General features: G+C 38.1%; 1 protein-coding gene across 13 annotated transcripts in view; it reads left to right on the top strand.

The window, feature by feature from the left end:
• The window catches only part of myo18ab (myosin XVIIIA b), a 219,690-nt gene that overhangs the window by 174,277 nt on the left and 30,734 nt on the right, over window positions 1-14,679 (top strand). For all 13 annotated transcript variants that reach the window (XM_088079413.1, XM_088079407.1, XM_088079408.1 and 10 more), the window contains 2 exons: window positions 1,712-1,825; window positions 8,534-8,650. In XM_088079413.1, coding sequence (XP_087935539.1) covers window positions 1,712-1,825; window positions 8,534-8,650 — 231 coding nt within the window. The remainder of the gene's footprint in view (window positions 1-1,711; window positions 1,826-8,533; window positions 8,651-14,679) is intronic.

A 14,679-nucleotide genomic window follows, 5' to 3' on the forward strand; every position in this document is an offset into this window, starting at 1 on the left:
ATCCCTTTTAACAGTCACACATTACCACAGACAAAGAAAATAAAATGAACAATGACAAAAACAATGATTACAGATTGTAAATTAACAAAAATACATAAATAATTAAATCAAATAATAACAATAACAATAACAACAACAACAACAATAATAATAATAATAATAATAATAATAAGAAGAAGAATGATGATGATGATGATGATGATAATAATAATAACAATAATAATAATAATATTTTTTGCTTTGAGAAACTGGTTCTCCAGAACATCAAAGACAATAATAATAATAATAATAACAATAATAAGAAGAAAATTTTTAAAAATAAATGAAAAAATAGAATAGTAAAGATATATAAACAACATGAAAGTAATGAAATAAAATGAGATAAAATGAAATAATTAAATGGTAGGATCAATACTTTCGTGTTATCCGTGTAACATTTCCTTTTTAGTCGGTGATATATGTTTTATCGGCCAAGAAGGACATAAATGAGTCCCAAACGCAAACAAACTCTTTTTGTTTACCTTTAACAATATATGTCAACCTTTCCTGCGCAAGGTACAAAGTACAAGGTCTTAAACGTGGTTTAAGAAAAAAATGAATTAAAGTTGACCCTTAATCTTGCTATATCTTTTTGGCGTTGAACGAGGAGTTGAGGAGTCCCAAGCTGCTCCATAGTCTGGTGGTTCAGCAGTGGATACTTCTGTATCTTTTTCCAGATGGCAGCAGGGTAAACAGACGGTGGCTGCTGTCTTTCAGTATCCAGAATCAGCTGATGGTATAGTAAAGTATGGCTAGGGTGACAGGTCGACATAATTGATGTAATTGATTACGTGAATCCGTCGATTCACGTAACGTGCGTTGATGCGTCGCACCGTTTCACACAGCGCACGTAGTGAGAGCGTGAGCAGCGCTGGATGTATTGTATGGAGAACAAAAAATGACATAAGTATAAATAAATAAATAAATGTATAAATAAATAATTAAATACACAAATAAATGAAAAAACAAGGGCATTTTGGTAATAAAAAAGGCTATTTCTGTATTTTTACATTTCTTTATTTATACATATATTTATTTATTATTTTATTTCTACAGTTATTTATTTATTTATTTATTTATTTATGTATTTCCACATTTATTTATTTAAGTTATAGTGTTATTCAAATTGCACTAATTTTACTGTAAGATGTTTTGTTGGACTGCTAGATTTGACGTTTGTTACTGTAACAAAGAGTACCTGTTTTGTTAAGTGACTTGAATTTAAATTGTTTTATTTATTTTTCTGTTGGATTGCTAAATGTAGATTGCGCCACATTCCTGTGGAGTGGAACACGCTCTTGCATTATTTTGTTTTTGGAGAGACTTTATATCAGACTGTAAAACACAGATTACCAGCTACGACTGGGCTATGTTTTGTTGGAGAATAATGCCCTGCAGTGTATTACAAGTTTTAAAATGTTATTTTCAGTAAATTTGTTGTTATATTTTTTGAGTAATAAAAAGATAATAGTTAGATCAATAAAAAGAGAATCAATAAATTAATCGATTAATCGAAAAAATAATGGATAGATTAATTGTTAAAAAATAATTGTTAGGTGCAGCCCTATAGTAAAGAGGCTGCGCATATGATTTACTAACTTAAATCAGTACATTTTGTTACTCTGAGGTTAATAAGCTGATACATTTTTCTAAATCTCTGTGTGTACTCCAGCTGGAGGAGTCTGAGTTCACCAGTGCGGCTGCTGTTAAAGCTCGTAAATCCATGGAGGTGGAGATTGAAGATCTGCATGTCCAGATGGAGGACATCTCTAAAACTAAACAGGCGGTGAGTACAACTCTCTGGATCCTCCTCTTAACCTTTGAAGGCAAAGTATGTAAAATTTAGGGGGATTTTGTTGCATCTAGTGGTGAATTGCAAATTGTAACCACCCAAAACTTCTCCTAGCTAGAATTCATTCAGTTCATTATTATGGTCATTATTCAGGAGGTTTTTATCGGGAGCAGAATTATCCACAGATGTCTCTTCCTCACCATAACAAACAGACTAGGAATAAAGCAGTTGCATGTTACAAATCAGTAAATCTCAGATGTGGTTTGGCATCTCAGGGACGGGCTGCTCACCTACAACATGCTCAGCTCTTTTCTCTCATAAGTTAATTTGTACTCACCTTTTTCTGATCCAGACCTTCAGGAGGTCTTTACTGTGAGCAGAATTATGCATGTTGCTGTGAGCAGCTTGTCCAGCACATGCTAATGTTGAGTCCCCCTCTTGCTCTGATAACTTAAAGGGACATTTTGCTAATTTTCGACCTGCTTTGTATCAAAAGAGTGTGAGTAGAATGTATAGATGAATTGTGGTAAACCAGTGGAATACCAGATCTGGCCGGTTGCCATTGTTTCACATGGACCATTCCACAATATGTCAAGCACATAGTGCTCTAGTAGTTGTAGGTTTTCTACCTATTGAGCAAAGCACACTTTTTCTCTCTTTTCTCTGTAGCACCAATTTCAAAAGCATTTGCGTCTTTTTACTGAAGAGATAGCTTAGTTTTATGTGGGGGCTTTCTGTTTATCGGTGAAATACTTCTTTAAGATCCAGACATTCTGAAGGATTTCTCCACGAGCTGAGTTATCCACAAAGATTGCTTCCTCTCTCCCCCAAAAAAAAAAAAAAAAAAACCCAAGCCCAACCCTAGAAACCCAAACAATGTAACTGTTTGTTACAATGTAACTCTTTGCAGTTGGTCCTCTTACTACTATGGCCAATGCAGAAATGTGAAAAGGTGAATGGCCCTATCTGAAGCCAGTGTTTGATTTGACCCTTCTGAGCTACTGTAGAAGCATGGAAGTGCAACTCTGTGATCTCTATAAATTATGATCTGCTTCCTATGTAGATTTAAACGACTCACTTTAAAGTAATGGAAGCACAGTGATTCGTATTTTCAGGTGATTATACACCATTGAAAGCATATTTATTGTATTAAATTCCATTGCTGCCAATATATCCCCCTAAATCTGACACACTGTACCTTTAAAAGCAACATTTATAACAAGCTTGCTGCGCTGACACAACCACAGGTGGCAGTTCTGATCAAATTTATGATTAGGTTAACTGCAAGTTGTATAATATGAGGAAAACAGCTCAGTGATGATCACGTAGGTTATGCTGTTTTGAGGCTTCACCATCTGTGCAGCAATAGATACTGTTTGTCAAATTATTCCCTTTAGCCAGAGATGAGGGGTCAGAGGGCACACTGTTCCCTCAGAGCCCCCACTGTTCTCCACTCTGCTTCTTATACAATATTTTCCTTTTCTCTGCTGTAGGACTTTTATTTTCCCTGCAAAAAATACAGATCTCTTTATTCTGTCTATACCTCTTTCTTTACATCTTTGCTTCTTATCTTAGCCTCTCCTAATCTTACTGAGCTTTATATTTTTCTATACTTTTGGCATGACTTTTCTGACTGTATGTGCTATTCCCATGGCAATCTGGTTCCACATGTTAGTCAAACCGCCTTTTTTTTCCCAAGCCCTTTCTTCTCTCCCACATCTCTCTTGCTATTCATTTACGCTCAATCTTACTCTGTGTGTCAGTGAGGTTTAATCTCCCTTTGCTTTCTCTCCTGCCTGTTAAAGAGAAATTACCATTAAAACTGCTTTTAACATATTGCTGAGTCTCATCTGAATACAACATAGCACCTTGAAAAGTTTGACTGTGTGCTTTAGAAAGGTGAACATTATGTCCACAGTGCAATGAAGGGTAAAGATAATTGAGTTGACACAGCTGCAGGTCAGGAGGAGATAGTAGGAGAGGAGAAATGGATGGAGAGAGCAGGATGATACAGCAAATAAGGATGCACATGTATGGGAAAAGTCTGTTTATTACCAAAAGTATCCCTGTTTAATAAATGACCTGGAGAAGAACTAACTGCTCTTAAGAATTTCTTCAGAAAACTTATCCCGTGCCTGTTTAAAACGTGCCTGTTTTCAAACGGCCGAGTGCTTGGCCTGTGTAGTTGCTGCTTGCAGTTTTCTCAAGAATTACTCATACAAGCAAAAGTTTGAAGTACTTTTTCTCCCACTGCAACATTCACAGTTAGAGAGTAAAAAAGTAAAGCAAGGCAGTGTTTGCCTGGGGCTCCCAAATCACATAATCCACCCCACTCAAGTCGTGGCTAATGGTGGTCAGAAAAAAACGGTGAAAAAGGACTGTGTATTTTATTAGTGGAGGAATTTCTCAGGCTGTAACCTTATCAGTGTTGTAAGTTGATGCAGCAATCTTAAAAGGCAAAAAATGGCTCACACACTGCAGGGCTCCAATTATCATTTATTTGATGCACCAAAGTAGTTGTAACATTTCGAGCAACACAGCTCTTTGTCAGACTGAAGTGACACTGCAAGACTGTCTTAAATATATTTGTGAACAGTCATGTGACCAATCACGTGAAAAGTATGTGTCAAAATACATTGTCAATGAATAAGTACATAATCACACACAAAATACATATGTAAAAGTATGTATTAATATTAGTATTATACTTGGCCCTTTGTTCATACAGTATCTGATAAGAAAATATACAAGTGAACATTCAATAATTGTCCTGCAGAAGTTGTTATTGTGTTACCCATGTGCACATGCACAAGACAAATAAGCCAGTGAGCCTCTCATCACTAGGCGGGTTTCCGTGAACCCTGTAATGTAATGTAAATGTAAAATACGCCTGATGGAAACACTTCAATTTAGAAAAAACTTCCATTTATCGCAAAACAGCATTTACGCTTGCATGAGGTGGTGTTGTAGGTGATCTAAAAAAAAGCCATATTTTGCAAAACTGCAATGGAAACACTTGTTTGGCTTTTCTTGGTCACATGATGCTATGGCTATGTGCTTGTTGGAACTGGCTCCCTCATGATGCAGCAGGCGCTACAAGAGGAATTATTGCATCACATTACTCTTCAAAAGTTGATTGGATCATTCGCAAGTTTTGAATCCACAATTCCTCTGTGAAATCGTGGACTATCACCTCCCAGAAATCCCTCATACATGGCCACTCCCATATATAAGGGGCTCGCCTTTCCATTATGGCTTCATAACATGCCTACATGGACTTGGATTGGAAATAATGACGTCCAGTGCGGTGGCTGCATTTGAAATAAAGCTCACCATGCTTCTTTGAATGTTATTGCCAGAGAAGAAGTCGTACAACATTACTCAATGGAAACGTAGTCTTCTCCCATTGTGTTATATCGACATTTCGAAAATGTCGCTTAACTGTTGTGCTGTGTTATGGAAACCTGCCTAGTAACAGCTCCACAGCTACCAGATGTCTATAACTCCAAAGGGAACATTTAAGTATTTGAAACGAGTTGCTAACTTTTGTGGAATGGAATGGACTGCACTTGTATAACACTTAGCTAGTCTTTTGACCACTCAAAGCGCTTTCACACTACATATCACATTCACCCATTCACAAATTTGTGGCTGAGGCTACCGTACAAGGTGCCACCTGCTACTCAGTAACCATTCACATGGATCCACACTCCGATGGCACAGCATTGGGAGCAATTTGGGGTTCCAAGGATACTTTGACACGTTGACTACCGACCTACTGATTAGAGGACAACACGCTCTACCTCTGAGCCACAGCCGTCCCTATAAAACTACACAACCTTTGGCCCTGTATTCTTTATCTCAAGGGGGTTTTGTGACTTGATCTCAACAATCATTTTGTCAGGTTGTTTTAACAAGTTTCTACTTCAGAAAATGCAGACCATGTAAAGCAACCTAATTGTTTTCACAAAATGCCTTATCCGCTCAGAGAAAGGTGGGAAAAGGAATGCTGCTGAGATGAGATGAATGTGTCGCCAGTTGTTTGTTTTGAAATGGTGTCTTTGAGGACGACCTCTACATCTCACATGCAGCCTGCTGAGACAGTTAGAGGCTGTGAGAACTGATGAGAGAGAGGGTTATTACATAAATGGAGGATTTTTTTGATGCAGCCCCAGCCACATCATACACTGCAATTCAACAAAGATAAAATCATGCAAATAGCATTTCTTTCAGATGGTCCACCATTTTTCGCCATTCTCCTGCTGTTCTAGCACCATAATTGCAGTGTTTTGAGAAAATTGTCTTGCATGTTTTTGACAGCTTTATTTTTCCACAGAGAGCCGCAGCAATCTGATAGGAGACACGTAATTGGGTTGAGATTGCACTGACAGCCCATTGTTAAATGTGTTAAATGAAAGTTTGATGCTTTCGACTGTCAGATTTTTTTGTCAAGCGTCCATCACAATATTTTCCCCACGCTGCAGCGCTGGAGCTGCTTTCAAAGCTTTTATCAGCACTCAGTGAGGCCAACGGTGAATTTAAAAAAGGAAAGTGTGATATGTAAATGAATTTGCCCCAGATTCTACATGGATATTTTTAGTCAGTGAAGTACACCTTGGCACGTCTCTGCAGTGGGTGGTATTAATGAAAATAGATGAGGAATAAATAAACCTAACCCTCAGCCCAAATCCATACTTTGAAGCTGTCTTTTGATTCACTTATTTAGGCTCATTTAACATCCTGTTTGGACTGTTTCTTAATAAGACAGATGCCACAATGTCGGCTCTGCCTGTCCCCCACTCCTCTCATCTACTCGCTATATGCAAATAGATTCATTAGCCTTTTCACATACTCACATTATTCATCATTTATTAATCCATATCTGTGCACCACCAACCTCTCTCCCTCTTTTGTATATTATCCCTGTCATTACAGAAATAGGATTACTCCAGCGCAGTCCCTCCCCTCAGCTAAGGGAACGACACAGTTGCTGCTAGCTTTTAGCCTCTAATTGGATATCTTAGTAATGATTGGGACCTTAAATAACCCCTGTTGGGCCCTGTGATAAGAGGGGGGCTGTGTAGGAGTTAATTAGGGCTCTCCTCAGAGACCCTCTGCTATGCGTAGAGTAGCACACTTACAAAACCAGTGCATGGCTCCAGACTATGACCATTAAGATGTATTTTACAACTGTTTGTTCAGATGTTTATGAAGACAGTGAAAGGGAAGGGTAGAGATTTTCTTTCTAAATTTATACAAATGTAAGTGTATACGCCAGTGTGCCTAGGGAATGTCCTTAGTAGGGATGTCCTGATTTTTGCCCCCAATACAGATCAGATACCTCTGATTTTCTAGATAATGCAGCTGCACAGCACATACTTTAAGTAGGCTTCTTCAAAGTTATTTAAATCAAGCCAATGAATAGTCTGTTCTTGACAACAGGAATAAATGAGCTAACTCTGTAGTGCATTAGCCTATTATCATCTTTATTTATTCATTCATTTTACAAAGTAAAGTATAAAATGACAAGCCCACCCTTTAATCTGTTTAGCCTCGTCCCTGTCTCGAGAGAATGTCTGTTCCTTCATGAGGGTGTCCTCCAGAGTCTGTTGCTTCGATGCAGCCTGTGTCTGAGTTACCTGAATGAACTGTTTTCCCTTGGGTGCTACTTTTGTTGTCTACATCTTTTGGATGGATTACACTTCATTCATACATGAGCCATATTGGCTTTTTGATCACGGAGCTTTAATTGCTCTTGCTCTGCACTGCTCCCTCTTCCTCCTCCTCTCTCCTCCAAGCAGAGCGGAGAAACACAGTGCGCTGTAGGTAAAGGCAAAATGTGAGAATCTCACACTGATCAGAAATGAAACGAGTGTTAATAACTTTGGTAAATAACTTAAACGGTGTCTTACTGTGTTTTTGTTAATGTTTGCGGTGTTGGAGGAGTGTTTTGCAGTATCACTGCATTAAGTGTGCTCAAATGCTTTTGGCTTTGCTTTTGTATTATGTGTGATCTTACTTTTTTTTGTTTGTAGATGGTTGCCCAGTTAATTTTCTAATGTATCCATGTGGGAATAAGTGAATCTAGATTTCTGAGTTTTAAAACGACCTTCACGGATTCATGTTTAGCTAGTTTTTCGACTTTTAAAACAAATTGTAATACTTACAATAACCCCTGCTTGTCTTAATGCCTTTACTGTCAGCACTATTGCACTTAGCTGAAATCATTGTACACAACAACACATTGATGATATTCATGTGCTGCTGATCAGTGAGTTTGCTGATACCCAGAGATGCAATATATTAGCTATGATGTTAAGTTCAAATCCACATGCAGTGTCATGAGTGGAAGTCACTTGCAGCCCATTTAACTCTCACTGAGTTTGTTCTGAGCTGTACATTTAGTTTTTAGCCTGTGGTAAATGATATTACTCTCTTCAGCAGACTGCTAACTGCCTAATGCATATGTCTGCACACATTTAACAATTGATCCTGCTTGATAGACAGACAAAAACATTTGACTGATAGAGCTAAACATTGAGAGCTTGACCCTGTGTGAAGCACAGATCCTATCAGTGGGACTGAGGGTTTTTTTCTATCTGTAAAACAGATTTTTTTGTTGTGGTGGGAGAGCTGACATACAGTAGTTCCAGCACAGCTGGACCAGTCTATTCACACACTGATTTGCTTTCTGTCCTTTAGCTGGAGGAGCAGCTGAGTCGTCTGCAGAGAGAGAAGAACGACCTGCAGTCCAGGATGGAGGAGGACCAGGAGGACCTCAACGAGCTCATGAAGAAACACAAGGCTGCTGTGGCTCAGGTCTGCTTCACTCCGCCCTGTCTGTTTCATATACTGGAACAACTACATAACCTGAAAATTACTTCCATGTCTTAACAGCTTTATTCCTGAAGTGATTAGTTAATGATTTAAAGATATTGCATGCAACATTTTCTTGCACCAGATAAAACGTGATTTTATATTATACATTGTCACATAATTTTACAGAAATCAGCAGAGATTCAATTTATTGACGTGATTTTTTCAATATATCAATTCATCTTATTACAATGCACTACTATACCCAGTGGCCCATGCCAGCCACCAAGCTAACTAGATGATGTGTGTTCTAGCTAGAGCCAAATATGTGTGCAAGTTAGCCAAAAGTGTCCCTTTTCACTAGCAGTAATAGCAGTTACCTTACTCTCTAGGGGTGAAGGATTATGATTGAACACTCATGGGGGCTGTCTCGATTCAGTACAACATGGAAATATCCAAAGCTTTACGTGATTTATATATAGTTATATTCATCTAGAAAACTCAATTAATAGATTTTCTTTGGAAAAAGAAAAAAAAAGGTCTTAATAAAGATTGAGACCAGGATCAACAGTATTATAGCAAAATAATAATTTACTGACTCAATAAATGAATTTAGTGTTGAAGTTAGCTAATCATATATTGTTTTCAACAATTATTTTTCAAAGGTGATGTTTTAGCAAAAAATAAATAAACAAACAACATTAATGATAAAAAAAAAAAAACGGAAAAGCTTCTGGAACATTGAAGAGCATTAGAATTCAGGTTGTGTCACATGACTGTGGAGTTTTCTGGCCTCCAAATAAAATGTTTACAGTCTGTGTTACAGTGTCAGGGACACTGTGCGTCCTTGACGTCTAATAAACATGTTGAATGTATTTCTGTGTTCCCAAAACAAAACATTTGCAAAGCTCTTTTTATTCCAGCATCGTTAAATTAATATTTGCCTGCTACCAGACTTCCTCTTCCCCGCCTTTTCCAGTGCATTGCAGTGTCCCGTATCTGGGTGTGTTATTGCCACCTGAAGATAAGTGGAATAGTGTGAAACCAATCGATCGGACTGTGTATCGATTTGAAGTATGCATGTGCACTCTCATGCATGTGGATGACACACTTGTCAAAAAACAGCTTCAGAGTGCTAGCAGAGGTCACAAACTCAACAGGGAACCTTTCAGTTATTCCCTTACACATCCAGTGAGCACTGATCAATTCTACAACTAATGCTGTGTGGGCTGTTTCATTAAAAAGTCAATGGGGACAGATTTTAAACCAGGACATTTGGACTGACTAGACATTTTCAGAAGCCTTTTTCTGAGCTTTTGGTAATGACAATTTCAAACAAATGCAAGTCTAATGTAATAAAAAAAAAAATCAAGGTTTATTTTTTCACTTTTAAAATGATAACAAATGGTTTTGGTCACTTATCAGACTCGAGTACATCACAAAGTGCAGAAACAGAATAAAAAGAGCTTTAAAGATAGTTAACCCTATCAAGTGGCAGTAACAGTACTAATTACACTCTATCTCTCTCTACCAGTATCTCCCCTTCTCTCCCAGACACACCCACATCTCACCTCATGACATCTTCCATCAAAGTCAAGGAACAGTGTTTTGGAAAAGACATTGGATTTTTTTTTTTTTTACACAATGTGACCACAGCCCAAAGATTTTATAAAAGCTACTAGCTGTGTGATTTGTGAAGGATATGATTGATGCTGTTGCTATAATACATACAGCCTGCCCAATAGGTACTGCGCATGTGTAACAACAGAGACACGGGGTCTCATTCTCAGGAGAGACCTGTTTCAGACAATACACAATATAACAGTTAGTTACAGACAGATTTATCAATACAGTACAAACAAAATTTAAGTGAAAGTGCCAAGTGGAAGTGGAAATACTAAAAACAGGAACAAGTTTACAAAGATGCTCTTTCCAGTGCCCTTAAAATAAGTTTAAAATCCCCCATTGGGATCAAGCTGGACAGCTTCAGATGCTGCTGTAGCGTGTTACAGGTTGAAGGGGCAAAGGAAAAAAATGCCTTTATGCCAGCTCTGTACGTTCTAAGGGAACATTGAAGGTAATAAAGGCCTGGGTGTGTAGGCTATGACTGCAATGTTTGTTTGACATTCCATCCATAACGTATGCAGTTAGAACTTAAGAGTTAAACTACAAACCCCAATTCCAATGGAGTTGGGACTTTGTGTAGAATGTAAATAAAAACAGAATACAATGATTTGCAAATTCTTTTCAACCCATATTCAGTTGAATACACTACAAAAACAAGATATTTAATGTTCAAACTGATAAACTTTATTGGGTTTTTTTTGCAAATATTCACTCACTTTGAATTTGATGCCTGCAACACATTCCAAAAGGGCAACAAAAGACTGGGAAAGTTGAGGAATGTTCAAAAACACCTGTTTGGAACATTCCACAGGTGAACAGGTTAATTAGAAAAAACAGGTGAGTGTCATGATTGGGTATAAAAGGAGCATCCCTGAAAGGCTCAGTCGTTCACAAGCAAGGACGGGGCGAGGTTCACCACTTTGTGAACAACTGCGTGAGCAAATAGTCCAACAGTTTAAGAACAATGTTTCTCTATGTACAATTGCAAGAAATTTAGAGATTTCATTGTCTACAGTCCATAATATCATCAACAGATTCAGAGAATCTGGAGAAATCTCTGCACGTAAGTGGCAAGGTTTTGGAGCAACATATGCTACCGTCCAAGCAACGTCTTTTTCAGGGACATCCCTGCTTATTTTAGCAAGACAATGCCAAGCCACATTCTGCACCTGTTACAACAGCATGGCTTCATAATAAAACACTGCGGGTCTAGACTGGCCTGCCTGCAGTCCATACCTGTCTCCCATTGAAAATGTGTGGCGCATTATGAAGCGCAAAATACGACATGGGAGACCCCGGACTGTTGATTAGCTGCAGTCGTATATAAAGCAAGAAGGGGAATGAATTCCACATACAAAGCTTCAACAATTAGTGTCCGCAGTTCCCAAACACTTATTGAGTGTTGTTAAAAGGAAAGGTGACTTCACACAGTGGTAAACATGCCCCTGTCCCAGCTTTTTTGGAACGTGTTGCAAGCATCAAATTCAAATACAAAAAAACAGTCAAGTTTATCAGTTTGAACATTAAATATCTTATCTTTGTAGTGTATTCTGTAGTGTATTGAATATATGTTGAAAAGGATTTGCAAATCATTGTACTCTGTTTTTATTTAAGTTTTACACAAAGTCCCAACTTCATTGGTATTGGGGTTTGTACATACATTGCAAAGTAACAACTGATCTCCGTTTTTGGCGAGCTCGGCAAATAGTGTTTTCAAAGTTCAGGGCGAAGTGTTATAAAGAAGTGGTATGTCCCAATTGTGTGCATACTGCATGCAGCAATACATCTTAAGAACAGCTGCAGTACCTACCATAAGTAAAAACAATCAATATGTGATTCATAATGCAGCCTTTATGTAGTTTTCATATTTCTTCATACAGCATTGTCTCTGGGCCGGATGTGGCCAGCGGGCTGCCAGGTGAATAAGCCTGCTGTATGTCAACTATAAAACTGAATCATGCACTGTAAGAGATTGATGGCATTAACTGGCTGGGGTATGATTTTTAATAAAATGCTAAGATTTACCTAAAATGTCAGGTATCTAGTGCGTTAAAGCATAGCATATGCATAGTAAAAATAAAAAATGATCAGACATTAGCCTCGATCCAAATTTGAAATGTAATATTTTATTTTTTTCACAGTTTCCTGAAACTGGGTTGATTTGGGCATGTTTATTCCCGATCAGTTTCTCGTAATGAAAATAAAGTCAATCAAAAATTCTAAGTCAGATGTCAGTTGATACTAATTTAACATGGCAAATTGAAATCCCTCAACGCTCCTTTCAGTACTGCTATGCAACTTTACCAGACGTGGCGATTTTAGTCTGGCAAATCTTCAACTATGTCCAGCACGCAGTGTTTTTGTTTGTTAGCTGGCTTTTACCAACGTTACACAGATCCACACCAGTGAGTATGTGGCAAATGGGAAAGCAATAAAATAATTAGAATAAAATAATAACATGGCACTCGTGTTAGCTAACCGTACAGCGCCATCATTTATCATTGCATTCATAGATTTGATAACAAATGGGTGCATCTCAACTAATCTTGCATATGCTACATTATGCTAAGTGTATGCTAAAGAAATATAGATAGCAAAGCATTTTGTAAATTCATCATTCAGTGACAGAGTGAAATGTATCACTTTGAGAATCTTTTCATTCTGAGTCAAGTTCAGAGGATGCGTTTGGAAATCACTCTGTCGGAGCTATTTTGGACATTCTGTGTGGGGAGACGGAGCAGCAAAGCAGACAGAATCAATGTGTGATTAATTTAACCGTTGGTGAATTCATGGAGAAGTAGAATGCTCCGTGACTTTTAACAGCAGTTCTCTCATTTTAGTGTAGAGCGTCAGATTGGATTTAGGAACGCAACCAGACTCAGAGTGCTGGAACAGATAGAGCTGCACCATGCCAGCTCTGCTTTGCTCCATGGCTGTCGTCATGGGGACGAGAGACAATTGACAAAGGTGGGATCCAAGGAAGTGTCAATTAAAATGTGAACTGCCACACCCACACATTTTAGAAATGCTTTTATTATATAGTTTGTCCAACAGAGTGTGCTCCAACTTCATTGTTTACACTACTCATAGGACTCTGAAGCACATGTAGCAGAGCTAGCGTTGCAGCAGACGGTGTTTTCATGGTAGGCCACAGTAAAATACATACTGTTAAGTTAATTAACAATGGCCCCATCGTTTTGCAAACAAACAAGATGATCTAAGGTCCCAGGGTGACGGGAGGAGAAGACTACTAACATGCCAACTTTATTGCTATTTAGTGGCTTTTCGGATCCTCTCGGTGGCGTTATATTTAAAAAGCAACAAGACACACATTAAGTGATCATCAGGGAACAAGGAGGAAATATACTGTCATTTATTACCATGCTCACTGATGAGCCCCCCCCGCCCCAGGTGTATGTGTGACAGTGACATGACAAGAGGACACGCTGCTCGTGGTGTGAATTCAAGTGTAGTGAGTTTCCAGCCCTGTTCTGTTGAAAGAATAAACTGTCTAATGTTTGATTCATTCCAACTCCCAACAAGCAACAACATGTAAATATGCGGAGATCACAACAAAGCAGTTAGGCCTACTTAAAGACTGTTTTGTAGCTGTGGTGGTTCCTGACATTTTGGGGAATGTTCCACTCTATAGCTTCACTATAACTCAAACAGAATATTCCTCCACCCTCCTTTGTCCCCACTGAGAGGGTTTTTAGCACAATAGGGAACATTTATGAGGACAAGGGGAGCTCCCTGGCAGGTGTAAATGCTGAGAAGCTGCTTCTTGTTTTACAACCTGCCCCTAATTGACTGGCAGTATTAAAATAGTCAGCAACTGACTGATACTGAACAGTACTGATGTTTATTTAGCTATATATTTTATTGTATTTATTCTTTATTTAAATGGTCAGCAAAGGCCAAACAGTACTGGTGTGTATTTTATTTTTATATTCTTTATTTGAATGGCCAGTGAAGACTGATGCTGAAAACATACAGTACTGATGTTTACTTTATTTTTATTTATTATTTATTTTTGTTTGTGTGTAATGTTCGATAAGTAAATTGTTAGATATAAGTTGTTTCTGCCTTCTGAGTACTTCTGCATAGTCATATTGGTGCACAATCCACATAGAAATGGTATATTTTCATTCCAGCTCAAAAATGTACTATATTGGTTGCCATATTGGTAATCGATGAATTTTTCCACTATGAAATCAGTATCGGTACACACACAATACACAATACAGTACAATGCAATACAGTCTTCTCTGTCCACCCATGTGCAAAATATGTTCCAAGTATCACGTCATGCCTACCATATCATGGCAAAAAGCAATCCCAGGTTCATTTGTAAAAGGTAAAACCTCTGGACGGAGCTTCGCGTTGAATTGTTTTTTACACGGTCT

The sequence above is a fragment of the Plectropomus leopardus genome, chromosome 6 (genome assembly GCF_026936395.1).
Source record: "Plectropomus leopardus strain MGB_pleo_1.0 chromosome 6, ASM2693639v1, whole genome shotgun sequence".
Taxonomy (NCBI): Eukaryota; Metazoa; Chordata; class Actinopteri; order Perciformes; family Serranidae; genus Plectropomus; species Plectropomus leopardus.